The sequence below is a fragment of the Protopterus annectens genome, chromosome 6.part0, assembly GCF_019279795.1.
Source record: "Protopterus annectens isolate FY-2018-M chromosome 6.part0, PAN1.0, whole genome shotgun sequence".
Taxonomy (NCBI): domain Eukaryota; kingdom Metazoa; phylum Chordata; order Ceratodontiformes; family Protopteridae; genus Protopterus; species Protopterus annectens.
In genome coordinates, this window is record NC_056737.1 from 939193236 (window position 1) to 939220762 (window position 27527).

Genomic DNA, 27527 nt, shown 5'->3' on the forward strand with positions numbered 1-27527 from the left:
TCTCTTATTGGCTGAGCTTACTATATCCCAGGATGCACCACTACCAGTCCCCCAGATCTCGTTTGCCGCTAACAAGTGAAGACGTGGTCTCGAGCTGGCTGAGCTAAGTAGTGATTATTTTCACTAGTTTTTCTGTCAGGAATTTCTTTTTTCTTCAACAAAAGCTGTTTTAACAGCTATTCTTGTGTTTAGAGTGAGTTTGGTGAAATTTACTTGGTAAATTCTTGTGTTGTGAGTGTTGACTAGGAGTACCTCTTGTGTGGAAAGGCCTTTCCGGTCTTTTTGATTGTAGGTGACTTCTGTTTTGTTTAGGGATCTCGGATCCTTTATACTGTTGATAGTTTCTCTTTCTTGTAAAGAAGGACAAAGAAGAGAATTTCTTTCTAATTACAGTGTTTGTACTGTGTTTTGGGCTTTAATTCACCGGAATGTCTCAGGTACCTAGGCCTTCAGGCTTTAAAAAGTGCACCAAGTGCAACTTTAAAATGTCTGTCACAGATGACCACTCTCTCTGTGTTTATTGTTTGGGTGCAAAACATTTGCAGGAGTCCTGCAGCGTGTGTCACGCTTTTTCCTCGAGGGTCCTCCAAGAGAGGAAAAATAAGCTCATATTAAAAGGTCTTATAAAACCCTCCTTTGAAGAAGCTTTAGCATCCTCTCCTTCTCCTGCTAAAAAGAAAAGGGCGTCGGCTCCGACCAGCCCGTCGGATCCGACCGCCAAAGACATAGGCAGGTTTCTCCTTTGGCTCCAAGGACTTGGGCCGAGGCGAACGGTCTGCCTCGATGCCACCAGTCTCGACTCCTCTGGCTTCGGAGCCGATGGCTGGGGCATCGAGAGGCGGGTCACCCGTCGGCTCCACTGGTCTCGGAGCCGACAAAGGTTGTCCGCTCAGACACTTCCTCCTCGGCGCCGAAGTCCTCCTCGGCACCGATGGAAACTAGTTTGGGTATTACTGCGCCGATAGTCATCGAGTCGCCTCGGAGCCGGTCCCCTAGCCCCTTGGGGCCGTTGGAGAGGCCATCTCAAACCCGTTCAGTATCCTCTAGGTCATCGAGGATGTCAGATTCGGACATAGACAGGGTGCTCCAAAGACTGTTCCAGTCCCCAGTCTTTCAAAATTTGTTTCGGCTCCGACCCAGTTGACTTGAGCCGGCCCATGCCCATGTCATTGCCATTCCTCCTCCGACCGCATCGGCTCCGTCGGAGCAGGTGCTGTTGGAGCCGGTGGAGGTCTTAGGGTCGGCTCCGACCCTTACTCCAACCCGGCCTTGGTCCGAGTTTGGTACACGGACTTCTTCGGCTGGACCTGGGGTGATGTTTGGGACCTATGCTGTCGGTTCCGAGCCTCCCTCTCGGTGCTTGACTGCGGGACTTCCGTCTGCTATCATGGCTCGGGGACCGGACACTCGCAGGATGCTGGGGCTCCGGCTTTCAGAGCGAGGAGGAGTGCCTTGGCCAAGTGTTCGGCCATCTCTCCGGCTTTACCGGCACCTTCCCTGGGTGTGGAGACTGGGTCTTTGGCAGTTCCCCTGTCCTTAGGCAGCGGAGCCCCTGGGCCTGAGGTTACCCCACTGGGGTTCCCCTCCTCCTGAGGGTTCTTGAGTTGTCTTCAGAGGAGCCCCAAGGAAGAGATCGTGCAAGAGGAAGCACGTGGACTCCCTGAGTCTATTACATCGGACACTGATCTTGATGATGCGGAGGGGTCCCCAGTCGCCCTCGGATGATGTCTCATTTGCAGACATCTTAGAGATCCTCAAACAACGAGGCGGCTGGATATCCAAACCCCCCTCTGCTGATGAGTCAGTGCTTCTCAAGGCCTTTGGGGATCAGCCCTCCGCCTCCTGGGTGTCTCCGCCCTTCGACGGGCTCCTGGATTTAGTTTGTCGGAGGGGGAACATCCAGATACCGTGGAACCAGTCCCTTCTCGTCCTAACAAATTTTTGTCTGCCCCACCCGAGAAGGAGTTCCTGACTAAAGGCGTGGCTGTAGATGCCATGGTGGTGGCATCTGCTACACAACAGGACGTGGCAGAGGCTTCAGCGTCCGTCCATCCTCCTAATAAGGAGTCTAGGAGCATGGACCGCACGGGAAGCGTGCCTGACTTCAGCGGCCTTTACTTTAAGGTCCCTGAATTATTTGGCACATTTTACCAGGCTTCAGAGGGATCTGGTCAAGGAGCTGTCAGATTCCCTCTCAGGTAACCTACCTGAGCAGCTAGCCCAGTCGGTTAGCTCTCAGTTGGCTATCCTTGCTTCAATTTCTAACTCGTCCATGAGGCTCATTTCATATGCGGCCGAAGGGGCGGGTAGAGCGGCAGGCACAGGCGTGGCTCTACGGAGACAAGCCTGGCTCCGTTTGTGTCATTTTGCGGAGGCCTTCAAGTCTTCCTTCGCCAACGCTCCCTTTGATGGGTCCTCTTTGTTTGGACCTAAGGTTAAAGACACTCTTACCCGCTGTGAGCAAGAAGGAAAAACTTTATCTGCCGTAGGTGCACGTTATTCTACTCCCTTTCGGCCTTATCCCAAGGCTAAAGGAGGAGGGAAGATGTGGTTCCGCAAATCACGTAAGTTTTTCCATCAACAGCAGGAAGATTCCCCTTCCAGAGGCAGAGGACGGGGAAATTTTTCTGGGAGACGCCGTCCCAGAGGCGGCAGAGGGCCCCGCAATTCTGGAGACCGCGAGTCCTTTCGTGGCTCTTCAGCCTCCCACACTTCATGAGGGATTGCCCGGCTGTGCTGCTCCGGAGCCAGTCGGGTGCCATTTTGCCAAGCACCTAAATGCCTGGGAGTCAATCACTCAGGACAGATGGGTGCTTCGGATTATTGCCGGAGGTTACTCCATTCCCTTCACACACTCACCCCCACCGTCCAAAAAAATCCCGGACCCACCACCCAGTCAAAGGGAAATTGCAGCCGCAGAAGCGTTAAAGCTGCTAGAAAAAGGAGTCATCCAACCGGTCCCCACAGACCAGATCGGATCCGGAAATTACTCAAGGTTCTTTTTAGTGCCAAAAAAGACAGGGGACCTGAGACCAATATTGGATCTCAGCAGACTAAACCAATCCGTCACGAAATCCAAATTCCGAATGGTCACGTTACAATCCATTCTCCCATTATTGGAGAAGGATGTTTGGATGTGCTCCATAGATCTCAAGGACGCCTATTATCACATACCGATACATCGGGCGTCCAGGAAGTATCTGCGCTTCAGCCTGGGAAACAGTCATTTCCAATTTTGTGCTCTGCCCTTTGGTCTCACCACAGCCCCCAGGGTGTTCACCAAATGTTTGGCAGTAGTAACTGCTCACCTGAGGAGTCTTGGATTCCAAGTGTTTCCCTATCTGGACGACTGGCTCCTGACTGCCACCACCAGTCATCTACTAATGGACAACCTCAAAGCCACCTTTTCCCTGGGTGCTACCCTGGGAATTACATTCAATTGGTCAAAGTCTGTCTTGCTGCCCTCTCAGCGCATAAGGTTCATAGGAGCAGAGATAGACTCAAAATTGATGCGCGTTTTCTTCCTACCGAAAGGATCCAAACTTTACAAGGCCAAGTTCAAGCCCTGCTTTCAAGATCCAAGGCCCCAGCCAGGATGGTCCTGCAACTTTTAGGTTCGATGTCTGCCACGGTTCTTCTAGTTCCTCTGGCAAGATTGCACATGAGGATTCTTCAGTGGCTATTATCGACTCAATGGTCCTTTCAGGATCTTCCCCTCAATCACCCCATTATGATTACAGAAAGCGTGCAAGCGGGACCTTCGCTGGTGGCTTCAGACATCCAATCTAAATCAGGGAAGTCCTTTTGTTATTCCCCCTCCAGTGGTCACCCTGATGACAGATGCCTCCCAGACACGGTGGGGGGGGCATTGTCTGGGCAGGTTAGTTCAGGGTTCCTGGCTTCCAGACGAAACTTTTCTCCACATCAATGTATTGGAGATGAGGGCTGTACTTCTGTCCCTACAGGCCTTACACAAGTTTCTCCCTCAGGGCATTATCGCCATCCACACAGACAACATGTCGGTGGTCTGGTATCTAAACAAACAAGGAGGGACCAGATCTTACCCCCTTTGCAGAGAGGCCATGAGGGTGTGGGAATGGGCTGTAGCTACCAGCCATTTCTTGGTAGCGACCCACATTCCGGGGAAATCAAATATATTGGCAGACAGATTAAGCAGGACAATTCTCTCTCCTCACGAGTGGTCCCTGAACGAAACAGTAGCAGCTCAGGTTTTCAGAAGATGGGGGCCGTGCTGCGACCTGTTTGCAACACCACAAAATACAAAGTGCAAAAGGTTCTTCTCCTTGACTCCACATCAGGGGGAAGCAGCTATGGATGCTCTAGCACAACCTTGGCCAACAGGGCTACTTTATGCTTTTTCTCCGATTCCACTTCTCCCCAAAGTCATTCAGAAAGCTTCTCAATTGGGGTCCACAATGATACTAATTGCTCCACTGGCCTCGTCAGGTATGGTTTCCCTACCTGAAGAAACATGCGGTGGACGATCCTTGGACTTTAGATCTAACTCCGGATCTGCTAATTCATCAGTCGGGACAACAACACCAGTCCCTTCACACTTTGAAGTTGACAGCTTGGCTCCTCCACTTCCGACTTTAGTCAGAAATCACACCTTAGACCCGGAAGTTATTCACATTTTATCTTGACCCACAAACCCACCACTAAGAAATTGTACCTCAGTAAGTGGAAGAGGTTTGCTATCTGGGCTCAACTCAGGGGCTTAGACCCTATCACTGCTCCAATCCCAGAGGTTTTGAAATTTTTAACATCCCTGTTTAATCAAGGATCTTCTGTCTCTACTATTAAAGTCCAACTAGCGGCTATCTCTAAATTTCACGAATCCATGGATCCTCCGTTGATGAGCAGCAGATTATGCAAAACTTTCATTAAAGGTGCGGGGCTGTTAAGACCCCAGTTTTTCATCCTCGCCTCCGTGGGATCTTGATTTGGTGCTTCGTGCATTAACATCTTCCCCTTTCGAACCGGCTGCTACATGTGAGTTAAAATATCTGTCTTGGAAAACTGCCTTCTTAGTTGCAATTACCTCTGCAAGAAGAGTTTCAGAGCTTCAAGCCCTATCTATCAAACCACCGTACTTGATTTTTCACAAGGATAGAGTATCACTTAGGCCTAATCCATCTTTTGTCCCAAAGGTCTGTTCTAATCTCTGTCTCCAACAATCTCTAGAGCTACCAGTTTTCTTTCCAAAATTCTCCAATGAAGCAGAATACACTCTCCATAAATTGGATGTTCACAGGCAATTGCGCTTCTATCTAGACAGGACTCAGCAAATTCGTAAATCAGACCAGTTGTTTGTGTCCTTCTCAGACAATAAATTGGGTAAAACCATCACAAAAGCTACTATCTCCAAATGGATTAGAGATTGTATAACTCAGGCTTATTCCTCTTGAATAAGCAACTTACAACATCTATCAAAGCTCACTCTACCAGAGCTATGGCGACTTCTATAGCTTTTCATTCCAAGCTCGCTATTTCTGAGATTTGTGCTGCGGCTACTTGGTCCAATCCGCACACTTTCATTTCCCACTATAAATTGGATGTGGCATCTAAAGGCGAGCATCATTTGGTTCCACGGTACTCAGGAGTGTTTTCCAGTGAGCCACCCAGGATTCAGGTGCTAGGGCGCTGTCCCATCAGTCAGAATGTAGGCGAGATAGGATCACATAACATCTTTTAGTTATGTACTCACCATAACTTCAGATGTTTGGGATCCATCTCGCCATTCTAATACCCACCCTCCTTCCCCCGGCCTTGGAGATCAGAAGAGATTGAACGGTTTTGAGTTCTACTGTTTTATCTTGTTTCTTCTGACGATGTTATATAAGCAGTGCTTGCATGTGTGCATGTATGCGGACAAACTAGATCTGGGGGACTGGTAGTGGTGCATCCTGGGATATAGTAAGCTCAGCCAATAAGAGACTTCACTCTTTGGCATAAGCGTGCCGAGTCGGAGCCGAGGGATCGGCTCCGAACCCATCAGTCAGAATGTAGGCGAGATGGATCCCAAACATCTGAAGTTATGGTGAGTACATAACTAAAAGTTTTGTGCCTTCATTTTAAGCCTATGTATTGCCTTTATATTCTAATCTTGTATTGTTTTTGACTGTTCTCTTCTTGCTGCTGTAACTCCTGGGCTGTGGCTAAAATAGATCAGCCCACTATCCCAGTCAACAAACATAAGTAAATATAATCTTCCAGATTTCAAGCAGTTTTACATGTACTGCATCAAGCAAGGTTAATTGCTAGCTCAGCTAACAGTAGGTGAGGCATGGCCGAACCTGGTATTTGAGCTGTGTAATAGGCTGAAGGATAGAGAAACCGCTGGCCAAGAAAACTGAAGTAGTGCAAAATTTGACCTCTCCACCCACTAAGAGGCAGGTTAAGCTTGTTTTAGCCCCTGCTTACCACGATAATGTATTTATTTCTAATTGTGCTAACATTGAGTATCACCTGACTGATCTAAACAAGGATGAAGGCTAAGTGGGAGTTGAAGCAGAATAAGCCTTTAGACAACTGAAGGACCGTCAGTTCCTTGGAGTAGAGGAATAAAGCCTTGACTATGAGTCAAGCAACCAGACTTTGAATAGCAACTGGGGCACCTGTAGGAGCTAGCAGGGGAGGATGGGAGTGAGAGGCCATTGCAACTCACCCATCCTTCGGAGAGGGAAGGAGCCTTAGCTTACCACTTCGGTGACACCTAGCAGTGAGCACTAGGTGTCAGCCCTGGAAAGGAGTTTGAGCCTATGGAGTGCATACTGCCAAGTGCAGTCACATATTAAACTAAGGGGATTTGGCATGAGAAATACACTTCTCCTCAGTGGCAACACACAGTGGAGCTTGGAAGAGCCTCCTTAAGGGAGTGGGAACACCATCTGTGAAGATGGTAGGCTGCCCTACACCAAAAAGCACCCACTCCCTACCACCTGACTGTCACCAGTGGGAAACAGATGGGCTGATAGGGCCTCCCAGGGAAGAAAAATGGACTTTAGGAGCACTCTTCTAAACTGGCAATGCTTGGCTTCTAACATCTTGGAATGAATGGGGCAAGTTGTAAGTTGAGGTGCCATTGACCAAGTTTGTGGAAATAAAAAACCCTTTGACATCTAAAGGACATGCTGTGTTCAGAGATAATACTAGCAGCTTAAAACTTTTCCAAACATTCTTAGTGCACACAGATACCTTTGAGGTAGACCTAGGAATAATATTCTCTTAGGTACTATTACCATCTGTTACATAAGCAGAAAACTTAGTAATGCTGAGAGACTTAATTTGCCTTTAAATGGGTCCTTATCTCTCTTAAAATAGTATTTGTCAGTAAGTGATTTATCTTTAAATGGGCCCTTATCTCTCTTAAAATAGTATTTGTCAGGAAGTGATTTCGTATTAATTACTGATCGTGACCCTTTCCAGAGGCTGTGCAGGCATGAAGATTGCAACCAAACATTTTCCACATTGGCTTTAACCCTCCAGCCTTATAATTTCAAGATCCAATGTTATTCAGGCTGCAGTCACTTAAATTTGTGGGGCTGTCTCAGGCTTGCACCCCCTTCTGAGGATGCTAGAACCGGAAGTTCTGTGCTGGGAGGGTCATGCGTCATAATGAATACTTAGCCAGGAGAATTCAGTTCTCATTGTGAAATTGTGTCTGCTATTGCCTTTAGCAGGAGGTGTGGTGTGAGCGAGTGAGATATATATATTTGCTGCTATCTTCTTTTGGTGAAGCTATTTCTGGGGTTTAGTCTCCCAAAAATTAAAACTAAGGAGTCCTTATCTAAGTCTCCTAAACCTTCTGCTTCCTCGACTCCATCTTTGAAGCTGTCAAGGAAGAGATCAAGATCGGATCCAAAAACATGTCAGAGCCACTGTCCTTCAGATGTGAAGAAAAAATAATTAGTGGATCCTACATCCACGGATCCGATGAAGAAACCTATGGATTTGACTGCTTCAGATTCAGTAATCTTTCCAAGGACCAGATATTGTCCTACAATACAATCCAGTGACTTCCTGGGTTCCCTCCCCCTTTTTGGAAAGGCGCTGATTCAGGTCACCTTCCCTTGCCTCCTGTCATTCATTCAGGAGTTTGACTGAAGAAGATGTGGACAGAATGATGATGAAGTTTCTCTCAGCACAGATTCAGTGGGTGTTTTACCAACTCTACCCCTTTGGGTTAGGAAACCTGTTCACCTACCTTACCACCACTACTTGCTGGTTCTCTGATCCCTCTGGTTCCTTCATAGTCCCTGGATCTGAGCCTTCTGGGTCCGTCTGGCTTGGATCTGAAGATGACCTTATCTTCAGATCCAAACCTTGCTCTTGAGTGCACCAGCTCTGACATTTTCGGATCTGGTTGACTCTCGGTGTTGAAGCTTCCTTGTCGTTCTGAGGACTCAGCGGGTTTTGGAACTGTCTCTGCACCTCGTTACTTCAGCAGTGGATAGCTCAGCTCAAACTTCCTTTTCGAGGGGATTGCTTTTGGAGCAGATGGAGTCATTGGTTCAGAAGCCTTCCTTCTTGGAGCTGAGGTCTTGCTTCTCTCCATAGTGGTCGGCCTTCAAAGTAGTGATGAGAGTATCTTCTGCTCTGAAAGGAAGGTCAGATCAGTCATCCTTGGACCTTCAGTCTAGTTTCCAGATGTCTCGGCGCTTGGAGCCACATCATTCTACACCACAGTGACAGCCAGTTCAAGGCCCCCAGATCACCCAGCGTGGTTTCACGATGTCTTCCAACACTTCACCTGAGAATCTCACTGAGGAAGTCTGTAGGAAGAGAAAGTGCAAGAGGAGGCACTTGGACTCTCCGCAAGAGTCTGTTACTGAGGATACTAATTTCAATGAGGGTGAAGGGTCCCTGCATTCAACTCCAGAAGATGTCTCATTTGGAGACATCTTTGAGATCCTGAAGCAGAGCGGTGGTTGGACCTTAAGCAACCCTTCCCCAGAGGAATCAGTATTTCTGGAGACCTTTAGAACTGTCTCGTTTATCTCCTGGGTTACTCCGCCTGCCGATGAGCTCATTGATTTGGTCTTTTGGTGGTCAGGGAATGAGTCTGATTCAGTTGAGAAAATCCCTAAGAGGCCAGATTGGATTTTAGCACCATCTTTTGGGAAGGAATTTTGGAGTAAGGGGGTGCCTGTGGATGTCACTAAGAAGGAACTTTCTTAACAAAGTTCCTCTGTTCATCCCCCAAACAGAGAGTCTAGGATAATGGACATGTTTGGGAAGCATGTCTATGCATCGGTGACCTTTGCTCTTAAGTCGACAAACTATTTGGCACATTTTACTAGGTTACAAAGGGACTTGATGAAAGAACTTTCACATTCCCTTTCAGGAAATGTTACTGCTGAGGCTCAATCGTCTGTGGCCTCTCAGCTACCCTCCAATCCATTTCAAATTTATCCATGAGACTTATCTCACATGCAGCTGAAGGTGCATCAAGGGCAGTGGGTTTGGGCATATCCATTAGGAGACATGCCTGGATGGCATTTTGTGATTTTGCGGAGCCTTTCAAGTCCTTGTTCATCAGTGCACCCTTTGCTGGCAGTTTGTTGTTTGGCCCAAAAGTGAAGGACACATTATCCAAGTATGAGAAGGATGGAAAGATCCTCTCTGCAGTGGGAGTATGTTTTTTGACCCCCTCAAAGATCTTTTTCCTAGGAATCATTGAGGTGGTCAGAAAATGTGGTTCAAAAAGTCCCAGAGTCCTTTCCAGACACATGTGGATAAAGTTCCCGTAGGGGCAGAGGGGCTAACTAATGGATGACACCAGTCACTTGGCAGAGGAGGCCCTCAAAGCAAGGATCCAATGATACTTTCTCTGAAAGACCCTATCAACACTCCTGAAAGGAGTATAAACCAACGGATTAATAAAGACTTGGAATTTGTACCTGGAAGAATTGTGTGGAACTTATGTTGTTTCTTCTGCCAGCTAGGCACTATTTTTTGTTTTATGGTTACTGTTAGTGAACGGATAAATAAAGACTTGGAATTTGTACCTGGAAGAATTGTGTGGAGCTTATTGTGTTTCTTTTGCCAGTTGGGCACTATTTTTTGTTTTATGACTCCTGAAAGGAGACCCGATTGTCCCCTTCTGGAGGCAATTGGGGGTTGATTATCCCTGCACAACAGAGGCTGGCTAGATATAACAAGAGATACTTAGGTACAGAGGTTATTTCCAGAGGCTATATAATTCCCTTTTCCCTTCCACCCTCATCTGTATGCAAAATTCCCAGTGTTCCACCCAGTCAGAGGAAAGCAGTGGCCCTAAAAATACAAAAGCTGCTAGAAAAAAAGAGTCATCCAAGAGGTCCTACCACACCAGATAGAATCAGGAACTTGCTCAGAATTCTTTTTAGTGCCAAACAAAACGGAACTGGAGACCAATTTTGGATCTCAGCACTTTGAACAAGCCAGTTCAACATACAAAGTTTTGGATGGTCACAGTTCGGTCCATTCTACCCTTCCTGGGCAAGGATGATTGGATGTACTTGATAGACCTTCAGGATGCATACTCTCACATAAAAATGAACAGACAATCCAGAAGGTATTTACGCTTCTGGCTGGGAGCCAGTCACTATCAGTTCAGAGCACTCCCCTTTGGCTTCATCACAGCCCTCCAAGCATGTTTACCAAATGCATGGCAGTGGTAGCAGCTCACTTGAGACTGCAGGGATTCCGAGTGTTTCCATATCCAGACAACTGGCTCATCACCGCCCCGACCAGGCATCTACTAACCTGAACAAGAGATCAGGTACTTCTGATTTGTTCTCATCTGGGGATAACTGTAAATTACACAAAAGTCTCAGAACCAACACAAATTTTGGAATTCATAGGAGTAGTCTATGATATCACTGACGGCCTGTTTACTTCTTTCAGGAGTTCAGACCATCAGATTCCAGGTCATGAAAATAATTTGGAATATCAACATTTCTGCTCAGTTGATCCTTCAAGCCTTGGGGGTCAATTTCAGCTGCCATAATCTGAGTTCCTGTAGCAAGATTTCATATGAGAATTCTTCAGTGGATGGTAGCAACACAGCAGTCGATTCCTTACCAGAACATGTCAGCACAAGTAAGAGTCACTCAGGCATGCAAGAGATGCTTCTGGTGATGGATTCAGTCAGATCAAGTTCTATAAGGCTGTCCTTTCATTCTCCCTCAACCCAAGGCCATAGTGACCACGGACACTTCCCAGATTGGATGGGGGGAACACTTCCTGGGGAAAACAGCCCAAGGCACTTGGTCCTCGAAGGGGCCACTTTGCATATCAATGTCGTAGAGATGAGGGCAGTGCTATCAGCTTTGTAGACCTTCTTAGACACACTCCTTTAGGGACAACAGCGATTCAGACAGACAATGTGTTTGCAGTTGGGTACATCATCAAATGAGGAACTAGATCTTACCCCTTGTGTTGAGAAGCACTCAGAGTTTGGCAATGGGTGATCTCATCCATCTGCTTTCTCATAGCAACGTACATTCTTGGGAAGTCCAAAGTGATAGCAGACAAATTGAGCAGGTGCATTCTTCTACCTCACAAGTGATCTCTCAATATGAAGGTCTCAGAAATTATTTTCCATCAATGGAGCCAGACTTGCTGCAATCTTTTTGCTTCACCCCTAAACAACAAATGCAGCAGCTACTTTGATGTAATCCCCATTCAGGGGGAATCACTGAGGGATGCTCTACTTCATGATTGGGCCCGGTCTACTTTGTTACCCACCAGTTCCTCTGATTCCTAAATTTCTGCAGAAAGCTGCCAGGTCGAAGAGCAAAGTCATCCTCATTGCACATTACTGGCCTCGGCAGATTTGGTTCCCCTTCCTATGGCCTCATCTACTTTGCCAACCTTGGATTCTGAATCCAATTCCAGACCTCCTGTCATATCTGACAGATATGATTCATCCAGATATCTCAATGCTCAAGCTAACAGTGTGGTTTCTCCAGTTCCATTAATAGCCAGACAACCGATGCTCTGTTCCCTGTCCATCATATACATGTATGTTAGCAGCATTACTTTAGGTAAGTCAGCAAACAAGATCTGAGGTAAGGTAGGGGTTGGTGCATTATGGATAAGGGAGAAGCTCGAGAGCTTTTTGGTTACCATGAGCTTTAGTAATGGCCAAGTTGGATCTGAACCCAGCAGTTGAGGAAGAATGAAAATGGACGACACAGATGGAACACTTTTGTGAGTACCTAACATCTTTTTTAAGTCAAAAGCATTTGGGCTAAAGAGAGATGTAAGCACAGGCTTTTGTTTTACTACCTCGTGAATGTATTATTCTTTAAACTGCATTTTTTGTCAGCTGAAAGAACTACATTTCTAGTTCATTTTGTTAAAATGAAAACAAAATTGTATGTGATGATGCAACCTATAGCCCAGTCCTTATTCTCAAAGATGGAATTGTTGATCTAATTCTCTTGAAATGCAACAATACGCATTGTACTGCCTCGGCTATCTGTTTTACACAGTAGTTATACTTCTGCTGTGATTTCGCAGCTAAAGATTATTAAAATGCATTAAATGTTGCTAAACTGCCTCTGGTAGTTTAGAATTTTGCCTTAGTAGCATCAGACTTGATTTATGTTGCAGAGAAATACAGAATGTATCAATTTGTATAAATGCTGTCTTAATAAGACTGGACCTTAATGTTTAATCCCTCCCCATTTCTTTTCTTATTACAGTACCCTCCTTTCCATTCTGTTATAACAAAGTATTAATAAGTTTTGTAAAGGAATGACATTTACTTAATATTAAATTCACATGGAATACTGAATTCTTACCGTCTAACTCTAATTAGATACTGTCTTTAATTTTAGTTGCATATGTAATTGGATGCTGATAATTGCAAAAGATTATTTGCTTTTACATACAGAACACCACATTGCCTTTGCCATGACTGCTTCTTGTGTTTATTTACAGATCGTTCTGGAATTAGACAGAATGGAAACTGTAATAGAACCAGTGAGTATCTATTTTTATTTATTTACAATCTGATATCTCATTTGACTGTAGAGAATAATATAATCACAAGCACTGTTATTTTGTAGTTCCATAAAAGACTTCAAGAAAAAGACATAATAGATCAGAAGAAAGAAAGAGAAGAAAACTTGCTTCTGGAAATGGTAATTGCTCAATTTAGTACTAACATTTCTCTCACATAAATTTGTTTGTTGAAGTAGTGATTGAAAGTTGAAGCAATAAAAGACACACTCCCTCTTCATTTTTCAGTCATGTAATTCACAGTGTTAATTACATTTTAGAAAAACACTTGGTATAGAGTCATACTGCCCTCCAGGCAGAAGACTGTAACTGTATACAGTTTAACACTTTTTGTTCTTTCTTTGTAGTTATCATCAGTCCAACATTACATACATTGCTGAATTCCTGCCTTCTCCTTAAGACTCACTTCTCTTCCTGAACATTCTTCTGTATGTATTGTTACCATGATTTCCATTTATTTCTATGTAATTTGCTCCTTCCCTTTTCCAACAATCTCTCTTCTAGTTTTTTCCTGCTATATACTAATCAGTATGTCAAATATAGTTGGTTTAAACCTTGATTTCCATTTTCTAGCAATTGTTTTTTTTTTTGGGTAGCCAACAGAAGTAAACGTAAGGCCTTACTATGTCTAGGCATTCAGATTCTGTGTCCCAGATCAAAAAGCATATCCTTAGTTACAGCAATATGTCCACCAAATATTTATGACAGAGTACTCTGTAGGTAATTTTTAAAGTCTGCCAACTGCCAAAGTACACATTCTCAGTTACCTCTTTTTCCCCATTACACCTCCAACATCTGATATCTGCTGCAGGAAGAATTATTTGAAGTCTGCTTGGGGTATAAAAACATCTGTGCAAACACTTCCAATCAAAGATCCTAAATCTTTTGGACTTTGTTGCATACTTGGGAGCCATACATTTTTACCTTGTAAACTGCTATTCCAATCATTCTTCCCATCATTTCTAGTCTTCTCTAATTGATTCTTATAGTTATCATGCAGTATTTTATATGCCCTACTAATTATCCCTTTTTAACACCAGCTTCTGTTCCATATTTGACTAACTTCCCTATTCCTTTCTCTTCGTATTTACTGTCCTATCAATCTCTGGTGGAGAAGGCAACCTCTAGCCTGCAGTCCAAACATTTTCTTGGCCTCATCCAACTCTATTACCTTTTCCTTTCTAGGTATTTGCTACTAATATCTTGGTTCCTTTACAGTTTTCTCCAGTAAATTCCAGTTCTCTCTTGCCTATTTTCTGAACCCCTACTTGCAGTCATCCCTATTAATAAAAATCTCCTTTCTGCATTCTGGTGTTGGCTTAGTTCTTAGAATACATTTTACCACTTTATAAATATAATATTCTGTATGGTTGTTGTGACATCCCCCACTCTGGGCCAGTGATCAAGGATCCTGAATCCTCACCACTGACACTGGAGAGGGACGTTCACTTGGAATACAAATGGATGCACTCAGTATTTCCAGATGCAGACCTCTCTGCATCGAGTACAGTTTCCCGTAAGAGCACACAGGGAACACACACAGCCTGTGGTTTGGGTTTCTCTCTCTCTCTGTCTCTCCCCAAGTCCACAATCAGGCTTCCCACTGGCACAATTGTAGGGTTAAGTCCTCATTCAAGTGTCCAAGCCAAGTCCTCCAGCACCCTCTCTGTGAAACTAGTGCTTCGTGTCCCTGTTCCAAGTAGCTGACACACACACACACACACACACACACACACACACACACACACACACACACACACACACACCTGGGAAAGGCTGGCAGAGATTACCCACTCTACCAACTCTGCCCATACTATAAGGTAGATCCACTGCCAGCAGTCAGTTACTATAAGGCTCTTAAAAGAGTATCCAATTATACTGAGTGAAATTAATATTAATAAACATGGTAATGTTGACCAAACAGTCAGGCTTTCAGGAGTGACCACAGTTATCACCAATTAAATATATGCAAATACTCTCAAGCTTAAATATTTTCTAAAAGGACCGGCCACAATGACAAGTTTAAATATATATAATAATAAATAATGAAAGAACAAGAAAATACTAAATATCTATTTACAATAAACACCAGAGTTTCGGTTACAGGAAATATTAAAAATATCACAGCTGGAAAGATTCACACAGTTACAGAAAAACATTACTTAACTAATCTCACTATATTTTCCCAACTAAATCTAAAGAGTTGCTATTCCCTTCTTCACTGGTTCACTTAATAGAGCAAGGCAGGACGGAGTAGGTGAGTGGTCTTCATCCTTTGCCAGGTTCCAAGAAACGGACTTCCCAGTCTAACTGAGAGATTTCTCGGTATACTATCTAAATATTTTTTTCTGGGATAACTTATAGAATGACATCACATTTGGTCATATGACTCTGTTTCCCACACTGTCACCAACCTAGAAGCTGCTAGGAGTTTAATACCTATGTATTCCCATGCACACATATAGAGCCTTGCTTAGATCTGCTGCATCTCCTGGAAGTCATAAAACAATTTCAAACCTCCACCCTTTCAGAGTAGCAATTAGTTCACCCCAATGACAATGCAGGAAGCTTTTTGTTTGTGGCTGCATTCAGAACTGAAGATACAATCTTTATGGCCTAATTTAACTTCAGCTATTTTCCAAAGTTACAAAGAAAAATGCAGCAAAGCACAGAAACACGGCCAAGAGCATAAAATTCAAGTTGTTTAATGAAATAGGTAAGTGCTTTCACTTGATAAAACAGTGCTTCTTCAGGCCATAAAATCAAGTAAAAAACAACTGCTTAATATACAAGTAAATTAATCCAACTAATTCAAAGTGACCAATGAAAAACAGGAACACACAAAAATTGAAGCTCATTTAAAAAGACCCCCTTGCCTTTAAAACAGGTTTAGTAGAAATTCTATCATTTAAGCCAGGGGGCTTAACTGCTTGCAGTATTTAAATCCAATGTAATTCACAGATTTCTGTAAAATTCTTAAGGTCTCCCCCATGTTCATTTATGTTGATCAGCTCAATGACTCTAAACCCAAAGGAATGTTCTTCCTCATTTTCTATAAAATGCTTAGCAAGTGGATTGTGCGTGTCACTATTATTAATACAATGAGTGTTCTCTTATGCTTTCCATTAATTACTTATTTGTTTTGCCGATGTAGAAACATAAACATGCCATACAAGAGGCTAGATATATCAAATTCCTACTAGGACAATTTGCCTTAATTTTAAACTTATATTCAATTTGTGTAACAGGATGAATAGAATGTGGCAGAGTATCTATAAATGAAAAAAGTTGCACGTTGAGCACCTATATGTTCCTATAGAACTGTCATTATTTCTATCTTCCTCTCTTCAATTCTTATAACAAAGCTGTCTTTTGAGTGACTTTTTATTCTTAAAAGTAAAACTAGGTCTATCACTCACTACTGTTCTAATTTCATCATCAAGATACAGAACTACCTACTATCCAAATATCACAGACTGGCCCACATTAAATATAGTAATCTCACAGCCAGGAAAGTTCAATATCTAATTAGCTACACACATAATCCTGTACTTAGATTAAAAAAAAATCCTTAAAAGATGGAGACATCCATCCTAATCCTGGCCCAACCAATGTCTCAACAGTTGAATCCTTTCATCCCAAGTCCTTTACCCCACTCACCACCAAGAAACCAACCCCCTAACTCACTCCTGATAACTCATCTCAATATCCGCAGCGTAAACAATAAAATTCTCCATCTTCATGCTCTCCTAGATGTTCACTCATTCGATATACTATGTTTGACAGAAACTTGGTTAAAACCTAGAACTCAAGACAATGAAATTATCCCACCAGGTTACAATATACTGAGACAAGACCAAAAAAAGTGTAAGGGAGGGGGAGTAGCAATTCTTTTTAAAGACAGCCTACAAGTTAGCACTTCACCTTATAATTCTTCTCAGGATAATAAGGCAGAAATCCTTATTTCCAAAATTCAGCTTAACTCAAATAAATCCTTATATATCATCTGTATCTATCTGCCTCCTGGCAATAATTCTAGCACACTTGAAGATATTCTCAGCTGGATCTCATCAACTTTCCCACAAGAAACTATAATCCTAGGGGGTTTTAATATTGATTGGAAGTGTGTCAACACTTTACATCCTACTTCTCACATTAATCTCCACAGCTTCACTGAAATCATCAACTCTTCTACCAGACTTAACAAACCAAACAATAAAGAGAGTACCTTAGACTGGATTCTTATTAATAACCATTTCCAAACATATAAGGTAGGAATCCTACCAGATGACATTAGCGACCACTCTTTGACCTACATTATCAGACATAAAAGTGATATTTCCCAACCTCCCACATGTAGAACTTCAAGGTCCAATAAACACTTTAACCCAGTACTATTTCAAAGTGAGTTGAATGCTTGTGACTGGACTCCTCTAAAAACACTCTCACTTGAAGAGGCAGTCAAATACTTCAATGAAAAATTCTTGACTATCCTTGACCAGCATGCTCCATTAGCTATTAGAATCAAGTCAAAACCAACCCCCTGGCTCACAAAAGAAACCAGACAGAAAATCTTAGTTAGAAACAAAGCTTGGTCTAGGTCGCATGCTACCAAAAATATTACCGACCAGCAAACTTTTAGACACTTGAGAAATGTAACAAAAAAGTATATTCTCTCAGATAAAAAGAACTTTTATAGCAAACCACAAAGAAAAAAAAATAATCCACAAAGGTTCTGGGCAAGTATCAATAGACTACTACACCCAGGTCATTCTAGTACACCAACCCCACATGATGCTAATCATAATACTCCCATCCAAACTGCTAATACCTTCAACACCTTCTTTACAGAGGCCATTCAATCTTTAGCCTGCAAGTTATCCCCCTGATAACTCTAGCCTTCTTACCTCCACTCCTAATTCCCTCCCTACTTTCCACCTGAAACCCATCTCTGCTAAATTCATCTTTAAGCTTATCCAAAAACTTAAGCCATGTACTCCTTCAGCTGACCAAATTCCAGTTGAATATTTGCAAAAAGCAGCCAAAATCAGTAGCATATCCTATATCCATCCTCATTAATAGAACCATAAATGAGGGTACCATCCCTGACATCTGGAAAATCTCTCACATTATACCATTACATAAAGGGGGCAACTCAAATGAATATTTTAACTATCGGCCTATTGCCGTACTATCACCCTTAGCAAAAATAATGGAAAAATGCATTCATCACCAGCTATTTGACCATTTTATTCAACATAATTTACTAGCTAACAGCCAACATGGCTTTAGACCATTTCACAGTGCTACTACTGCCCTCCTATCCTTCACTGACTCCATTAACAGAAACCATAATGACAATGCTCTCTCTTCAGCACTCTTTATTGATCTTTCAAAAGCCTTTGATATGGTGAACCATATTCTTCTTATAAATATCCTGAAATCTCTTTCAGTTAGCAATCAGACTATACAATGGTTTAGTTCCTACCTTACTAATAGGCAGCAGGCAGTGCTCTGGGAGAATAGTCTTTCTTCCCACCTACCAGTAATCCTCGGGGTCCCTCAAGGTTCCATTCTAGGACCTCTCTTATTCTCAATATTTATCAATGATCTATACCTAGCTATTCCTGAAGCTACCTGCATGCAATATGCAGACGATTCAACGCTCATATGTTCAGCCAACCCTGCAAGAGAACTGCAATCCCTAACTCAGAAAGTATTTAACACATTGGACACCTGGTTCTCAAAACTTTGCCTCCTCCTCAATCCCCAAAAAAGCTCCTCCTCTTTACACCTACTCGCAAGTCCTCCCCCATTGATTTCTCAGTCGTATCTAATAATGGCATCCTCATATCCCCTGACTCTACCACCAAACTCCTAGGTATTACAATAGACAACAGTCTCAACTCTGACACCCATATTAATAACACTATAAAAACAGTCAACAGAAAAATGGGGTCCCTATACAGGATTAAGCCATTCCTTACACCAGCAGCAAGATGCATCATTGCCCACTCCCATCTTATCTCTACACTTCTCTATGCCTCCCCCTTATATACAAACCTGTCTAAAAATAATCTTCTCAAATTGGCCAACTCTTATAATCACATCGCCAGATTTGCCACTGGTAATCCCTTCCGAACCCATCACTGTCTGAATCTAAAGCAGCTGGGCTGGCTTGAACTACAAAGCCTGCTACAACTGTCTCAACTTACCATAGCTCACAAGATTCTAAATCACCCAAACAACACCCTTATACTTTCAAACCTTATAATTCCATATAAAAATCGTAATTTATTACGATCTTCTAATAAACGACTAGTCAGCATAAGTAAGTCCAACAACTTGGCAGGGAACTCACTGTTCTCTAACACAGCTGGTAAAAACTGGAACCTACTACCTGATGATCTTGCATCACTTCCTTCCTTGCCGCTCTTTAAACAAAAACTCAAAAGACACCTGAAATCACACCGGTTATGCCCTTGTAGCAGCCCTGACTAATCCTTTCTCCTTTATTTTGTATCATCTCTTAAATTCTACTTATTATATTAGTTAAATGCTGCTTACTACCAATCTTCGTCTTTCGGCTTTTCCCGGTTAGGGTTCGCCACAGCGGAACTCCGGTCTGCTAATGATTGGCAGTAGATTTTTATGTGCCGAGTTGCCAGCCCTGACGCACAATCTTCAACGAAGGTATGCCCATTCACGCATGTCTCCACACAGAAGACTCTCTAGCTGAGAATCGAACAGCACAATGTCTTTCTGTGAGGTGACAACACTACCGCAGCACCACCACCGCAGCCAATTACTACCAATGAAAGCAGGAATTGTAACCAATAGACACTTTGAATTTAATTCCTCTTGGTGGATCAAGTATAACTTCTGTACCTTATCTTTGTACCATACTGCATATTGACTGTATATACCTTTGTCTCAACCTTTTTGTTATGTATTGCCTTTTTCTAGCATAATCTTGATTGTATATGTCACTGTCTCTGTATGTATATTAAAATTGCATTTTTTTATCACCTGGAGCTTTTCTCCCCGGGCCTTACTGAAAATGGACATATATCCAGCTAGACTAACCTGGTCAACAAATGTAAAATAAAATAAATAACTAAAAAAATAAAAGATAGGCCAATTTGACTTAATAATATTAAGAATATCAGTCACATCACTAGTGTAGTGAAGTGAGAGGGATACATCTAATTTCTTATGCAAACTATGAGGGTTTTTTACTTCTGAAGCTTGATTGGAGAAGTAAGGTCTTGTTTTTTTCTTTCTGTGCTTAGAACTTTCTTCGATGATGTTATTGACTTCTATTTTCTTCTACCCTCTATCATAAAATTAATGTCTTAACATATTAACATCACCATTACATCTGTCATCATTATTATTGAACCTTGATATTCTCATACTCTGTCCCTTAATAATAATTTGAAAGATACAACCAGGATGCATACTTTCCCTTTGCAATAAGGTGCATATTCTGCAGGTTTTCCTAAATAGGGCAGTCTGAAATTTATATGACATATCCTTCTGTGTATATACATCAAGAAAATCTATAGCGGTCATAGAAAATTTGTAGGTAAACTTAAGAAAGGAAGTAGTAGATTGTTTATAGTTAAAGTGGGAGAGTTGTGTTTCAGTCCTGCTAAATCAAAAACAAGTCATCTACAAATCTTCAATAGAATTTTAAACATGAAGTATATTAATTCAAGTTCAGCACAAACAAATTTTCCCATTGAGCCATAACTATGTTGGCGGAGCTATTGGCACAAGATGTGTTCATTGCTACGCCAACCTCCTGTAAATATAAATGTCCCTCAAAAAGAAATGCATTCTTCTCCAAGACAGTTTCTAGGAACATACAAATTAAATCAACATTATTGACATCATGTTCATTATTCGTCAGTAGAAATTCACATACCATATTAATCCCTTGAAAATGAGGAATAGCAGTAATACAAAAGGGATCACCCCCTTTCAGTCTGTCTTGCTGTTTTAAAAATAGTGACTCTCCACTAAAACTTAACTTTTTAGACAGGTAAAACTTAAGTTACTTACTTTAACATCTAACTCCTCTGGTGCACACTGCAGTGTTTAGGATAAACCATTTTTTTTCATCTTACCTTTAAGCATCCCTGTGACTAGCACTCGCTTTAAAACCTGCTGGAAAGCACTAGGAAGTCTTAAATTGATACAATCACTCAGCTCTCCTTGTTAATAAGGAGAAATTAATCGTAGGCACTAAACGGCCTATAATTGCAAAGTACCTTGCTAAGGTAAGGGAAAACAGCTCTTGTACTTTATTTATTTATTTATTTATTTATTTGCAGTTGGTTTACCAGGATAGTCCATTGGGCCAAAAGAACCCGTTTTCAATGGAGTCCTGGGGAGAAAAGCTCCAATACAGACAAAATTAGGTGCATACAAAAATTACAAAAATTACAAAAGATTGTACAGAGTAAAACATAAAACATTTAAGCTCACAATTCAAAAGCATTCAAATCAATACAGTGTGATGAGGATAAATGAGAGGTAAGAAAATAGAAAGAGTAATGTGATATACATCTAGAGGAGTTATTCAAGCAGACATCAAATAACCTTACAGAGTAGATATACTGATGGAAGATAAGGTTTGTTAGGTAGAGATACGTATCAAAAGTGTATAGGATGATGAGATATAATAAATTTATGAGGGGAGGGAGCAAGAGCAAAAAAAAAGCACCAAACCAGGCATGTCCAAGGGTCAGCTTCTGGTGATTTCTCCTGTCCACCTGGTGAATCTGGGCATACTGGGGCAATGCAGCAATTGCCTCATGTACACAGACAACCCTCTCCTTCTACCATCCAACACTACAACCTGCGAGAGATGCACTTACATAGCCAAACTGGAAGCAGAGCTCTCTCCACCCAAGATTGTGCTAGACAGTCAAGAGGAGAAGGTTACCACCTGCACAACACCTCAAGCAACACATAGCCATTCTAAATCCACACCACCAACACCCACACATAGAAACACTAAACCCACATATGTTGAGGCCCTTAACAGTAACCTGCCCAAGCAACAAGGACCTGTGAAGCTGAAACGCAAACAAACACCAATCACAACCAAAGTGTCACATAGCTCACAACACCAGTGTGCCACCCAACAACAGCTCCTAAGGCAAGACAACATACCCAACACCTTAGTCACAGGTGACTCTATAGTCAGGCACACTGATGTCCCACTCCCCAGGCTGAACAAGGAGAAAATTGCAATAAGCTGCCTGTCAGGTGCCAGGATCCACCACATAACGCATGCACTCAAGTCACTCCACAACAAGTGCAAATATGACTGTCATTGTCCATGTTGGAGTGAATAACTTGAGACGTACCCCCCTGGACTACATGAAAAGAGACATGAAAGACCTCTTGGATCATGTGGCCCAGGCAGGTATGACCCTAGTCCTGAGTAGCATCCTGCCTCCGCCCAGAATGATACCACAGTATAAGGACAAAATGATTGACTTCAACAATTGGCTAATCTGTTGGTGTCATTCAAAGGGGATCCAGTATCTGTCTGCTTGGGACGACATGATCGACAGACCATGATGCTTTGCCAAAGATGGTCTGCACCTATCCCCTCTGGGATTCAGGTTACTGGCTAAGGCTCTTGCCACCCCTATAGTGCCTTTTTTAGGCAAAGTTCAAAGGATAAAACCACCAACCGTAACAAGTACAAACATGCAAAATCTGAAGGTAATGCTACTCAATGCTAGAAGTCCAAACCTCAAAATGCACTCTCTCAAGGCACTCCTAAAAATGGAGAACATCGATATCTGCACAGTAACTGAGACTTGTTTCAAGGCTCCAGAGAGCACCCCTGCAATACCAGGCTACAACTCTTACCACACTTTTCGGCCACCAAACCAGGACCGAAACACTAAAAGTGGAGGGGAGTATCCATATCCACCAAGGATATTCACAACACCAAGTTAGTTGCCCAACACAATGCGTCTGAAATTCTCCCGGTGCAACTAACACTGGGTAAGACTGCTATCCAAATTGTAGCTTGCTACAGATCCCCCACATGCCCCAAGATTCTCACTACACCTTTCTAAATATACCTGGAAAATATTAAGCTACAACCAAACACCCTAATACTGGGTGATTTCAACTACCCTGCCATTAACTGGGAAAACTACTCGTGCATCAACACCTTTGCCTAACTGTTCTTGGAATTCATAAATTCCAACACCCTGGATCAATTAATCTTTAGTCCCACCAGGGGCTCCAATATCCTAGACCTGGTTGTTACCACCATGGGAAATTGATGCTCCACACCTATGGTCACCCCCCTCGTTGGTCAGGTCTGACCATAAGCTAATCACCCTTGACATCCACATCCCACCCCCACCTCCCAGTAAGGAAAACTCTGTAAAAAAAACTTCTCCAAAGCCAACTTCATGATACTCAGGTCAGAAGTGACAAACTTCATGACACCCATGCAGACAGGAACTGAAAGTTCGACTGCTGAATCCTACACTAAGGCACTGTATGAGCATATCCACTCTTGCATGAATCGTGCCATACCCAATAGAACCAAGACGTTCTCCTCCAAAAAAGGAAGCCAATGTGGTGGTCCCTTGCCATAAAAAAATTTACAACAAAAGGAAGAAACTGTTTCATTTTTTGCTGTTTTTTACCTGAAATACCTTCTCTTGCTTACCTTGAAAAAGCTTAAACTGTTTTTTTAACTGTTTGTTGCATTATATATTATCTGCACTTAAAGTTTCATTTAGTCGAAAATTGGTCGAAAGTTGTTTGTTTGTTTGTTTGTTAAATTTAACTGTTGAGGCTGCCCACTAAAGTGTGCTAGCCTATGTAACTGATTTATTACTGTTTCCTGCATTTCTGTGTGCTTTCTATCTCAAAAACAAAAAAAAACAAAAAATATCCTTGTTTTCCCGCCTCTCCTCGACTAGTTTAGACCAGTATACAGGCTTTGCTGTATTCTGGGCTGTGGTGTAGTTCCTGTGTTGTCCATTGCCTTACTTGGATAGAAGGAAGTTTCTTTGCTCACCAGTGGGAGTGGGGAGCCTTGAGCAGCCTATCTGTCCCTGAAGGAGTGACCTCAGCACAAGAGCTTGTAGTAATTGGTTGTTTTGGACCATTTCTAGCTCTTTTGAAGTTCCCTGTTTAAAATCCGCGTTTGCACGGCTTTGCGCATTTGTGCGCATAGCGCAGCGCTGGTTAACCTTTTTCTGGCTCCGCCAAGTCTGCTCTTCAAATTTTCCCTTAAGAAAGCTCTACTCTTATAATAATCAGTCTGATCGCTTTATTATAAGCCTAGCACTTGTTCTCAAAACTTCTCTTCTAAGTAAGCACTCGCTAACTAAAGTAAGCACTACATCCACCTACCTTCCCTGTGAGTACCCACTTCCCTTAAAGGCACAGCACTCCCTTATAATATTCTAGCATGTCAAGTGGTAGATTACTAGCATCCCCTCCGGTTCAGCTGGTTAATCTGGGAATCTTGAGACAATGCTACAATTGTCTCATGTACACAGACAACCCTCTCCTCCTCCCAACAAACACAAATACATGTGAGAGATGCAACTATATAGCCAAACTGGAGGCTGAACTCTCTCAACTCAGGACTGGCAAGACCAGACAAGAGGAGAAGGTAACCACACACACACCAAACCCAGTCCCACATAGACCTACCACAACTGCAAACCAAACACATAATAACACAAAGACATACTCAGAGGCTCTAACAAAAAACTTACCAAAACAACAGAGGCTCCCAAAGCAGACACCCAAAAATCCACCACCTCAAAACATAACACATGCAACACATACTTCAATAAATCAGTGTGTCAAACAATCACAGCCCTTAAGGCCAAACACCATGCCTGATACACTAGTAATAGTTGACTGTATAGTCAGACACACTGACATTCCGCTTACCAGGCTGAACAAGGAGAGGGTAACGGTGAGCTGCTTATCGGGAGCTAGGATTCGCCACATAACACACGCACTCAGGTCACTCCAAAGCAAGTACAAATATGACTCCGTCATTGTCCATGCCGGCGTGAATGACCTGAGACGTACCTCCCTGGACTACATGAAAAGAGACATAGAGGGGCTCTCTGATTATGTAGCCCAGGCTGGTATGACCCTGACACTGAGCAGCATCTTGCCCTCACCAAGAATGATGCTACAATACAAAGACAAGATGATCAGCTTTAATAATTGGCTCAAATACTGGTGTCATTCTAGGGGGATCCAATGTCTGTCTGCTTGGGATGACATGCTGGACAAGCCACGCTGCTTCGCAAGGGACGGCTTGCATCTGTCACCACTGGGCTTCCGGATATTAGCTAAGGCTCTTGCCTCCCCCATAGTGCTTTTTTTAGGCAAGGCTGAAAAGACAAACCCACCTCCTTAGAAAACAAAAATGGAAAAAAATTAAGGGTAATGCTGCTCAACGCCAGAAGTCTAAATCTCAAGATGCAGGCTCTCGAAGCACTCCTCAGTATGGAGAACATCGATGTCTGTGTAGTAACTGAAACCTGGTTCAAGGCTCCTGAGAGCACCCCAGCGCTACCAGACTATACCTCGTATCATGCTTTTCGGCCCCAAAACTCGGACCAAACCAAAAAGGGAGGGGGAGTGTCCATATTCATCAAGGACACCCACACCTCCAGGTTAGTGGCAACACATGAAGCATCAGAGACCATCCAGGTGCAACTAACCGTAGGCAAAACTGCTATACAACTGGTAGCATGTAACAGACCACCCTCCCAATCTCAGGAACCCCACTCAGCCTTCCTGAAGACATTGGAGGATATGAATGTCTCACCAAACACCATCATATTGGGCGACTTCAACTACCCTAACATAGTCTGGGTGCATTATTCTAGCCCAAACACCCTAGCCCAAAGGTTCCTGGAATTCATAAATTCAAATGCAATGGAACAGCTAGTCACCTCTCCCACAAGGGGAGATAATATACTAGACCTAATCATCACAAACATGGGGACATAGCGCTCCACACCAGAAGTATACCCCTCACTAGTGAGATCTGACTACAAACTAATCACCCTGGATACAAATATCCCACCTCCACCCCCAACACAAAAGACTACAGTGAAGAACTTCTCAAAAGCCAACTTTACACTTCTTAAAACTGAGATGGTATCCTTTAAGCCCACTGGGCCAGTGGAAACCACATCCCACAATGCAGAATCCTTCACAAATGCTTTCTACGGACATCTCCAAGAATGCATGGATCATGCAATCCCAAATAAAACCAAGACCCTCTCCACCAAGGGCAGGCGTCCTGTCTGGTGGACCCCAGCCATAAACAAATTGTATAACAAAAGAAGGAAGCTACTGCACGACAGAGCAAAATCCCATAAAGAGAAGGCATCTCTGATCAGCACTAGTAGAAAGCTACGTTCTCTCATAAAAACATCCAAGGCCAACTTTGAGAGAAAAATCGCTATGGACACTAAAGATAACCACAAGGCCTTCTTCAGCTATGTTAGAAACCTGGGCGGAAACCCGCAGATATGTTCAGAGTTAGTTCACAATGACAAAAAATGCACTGAACCCACAGATATTGCCAGCATTCTGGCAGACAGGTTCATTGCAAATTTCCCCCCTCCCTCACCCCCAAAAGAAGAAATACTTATCCCAGCTGAATGTAACCTCCCTGTCATCTCAGATGTCCAGGTGAGAACCGCCCTCAGCAAAGCTAAAAACACAGCATCAATGGGACCTGACGCTATCCCGGGTTGCGTGCTAAGTGAACTCCAAGAGGAGCTAAACCCGCACATAAAAATGCTATTTAACCTTAGCCTTACTACAGGATATGTACCTGAACACTGACGTACAGCAACAGTAGTCCCACTCCACAAAGGAGGCACCTCTACAGACCCTGGTAACTACCACCCCATAAGCTTAACCAGCCTGGTCTGCAAAGCTATGGAAAGAATCATTATGGAACTCATAAACAGAGACATTGGGGACTTACAGACACTTGATCCCACCCAGTTCGGCTTTGTAAAGGGCAGATCCTGCCTTTTGAACCTGGCGCCTGGTCTGCAAAGCTATGGAAAGAATCATTATGGAACTCATAAACAGAGACATTGGGGACTTACAGACACTTGATCCCACCCAGTTCGGCTTTGTAAAGGGCAGATCCTGCCTTTTGAACCTGGTTGACTTTTTCAAAACAGTCACTAGAGCCATTGACGAGGGCAAAGCAGTCCATACAGCCTACCTGGACTTGGCTAAAGAGCTCCTGGCCTGAATGGTGCTGTAAGCATCAAACCAGTTCTGGTCAAACGTCAGAGAGAAAATTTATGAGGTAGTTTTTTTATGATGTTGCATATCTTATACATCTTTTTGTATGATACGTAAATGTTTAACTATGTACAACTAATAGTATATGTTTGACATGTATATGTTATATTTTTATATGGGTTATTATAAGA

The 27527-nt window shown here is 43.0% G+C and overlaps 1 protein-coding gene across 1 annotated transcript in view; it reads left to right on the top strand.

Annotated features, from left to right (window-relative positions):
- The window catches only part of PPP4R4 (protein phosphatase 4 regulatory subunit 4), a 2733238-nt gene that overhangs the window by 2570993 nt on the left and 134718 nt on the right, over positions 1–27527 (top strand). The window contains exons 18-19 of the mRNA XM_044073596.1: positions 12955–12996; positions 13083–13157. Of these exons, the coding sequence (XP_043929531.1) occupies positions 12955–12996; positions 13083–13157 (117 nt within the window). The remainder of the gene's footprint in view (positions 1–12954; positions 12997–13082; positions 13158–27527) is intronic.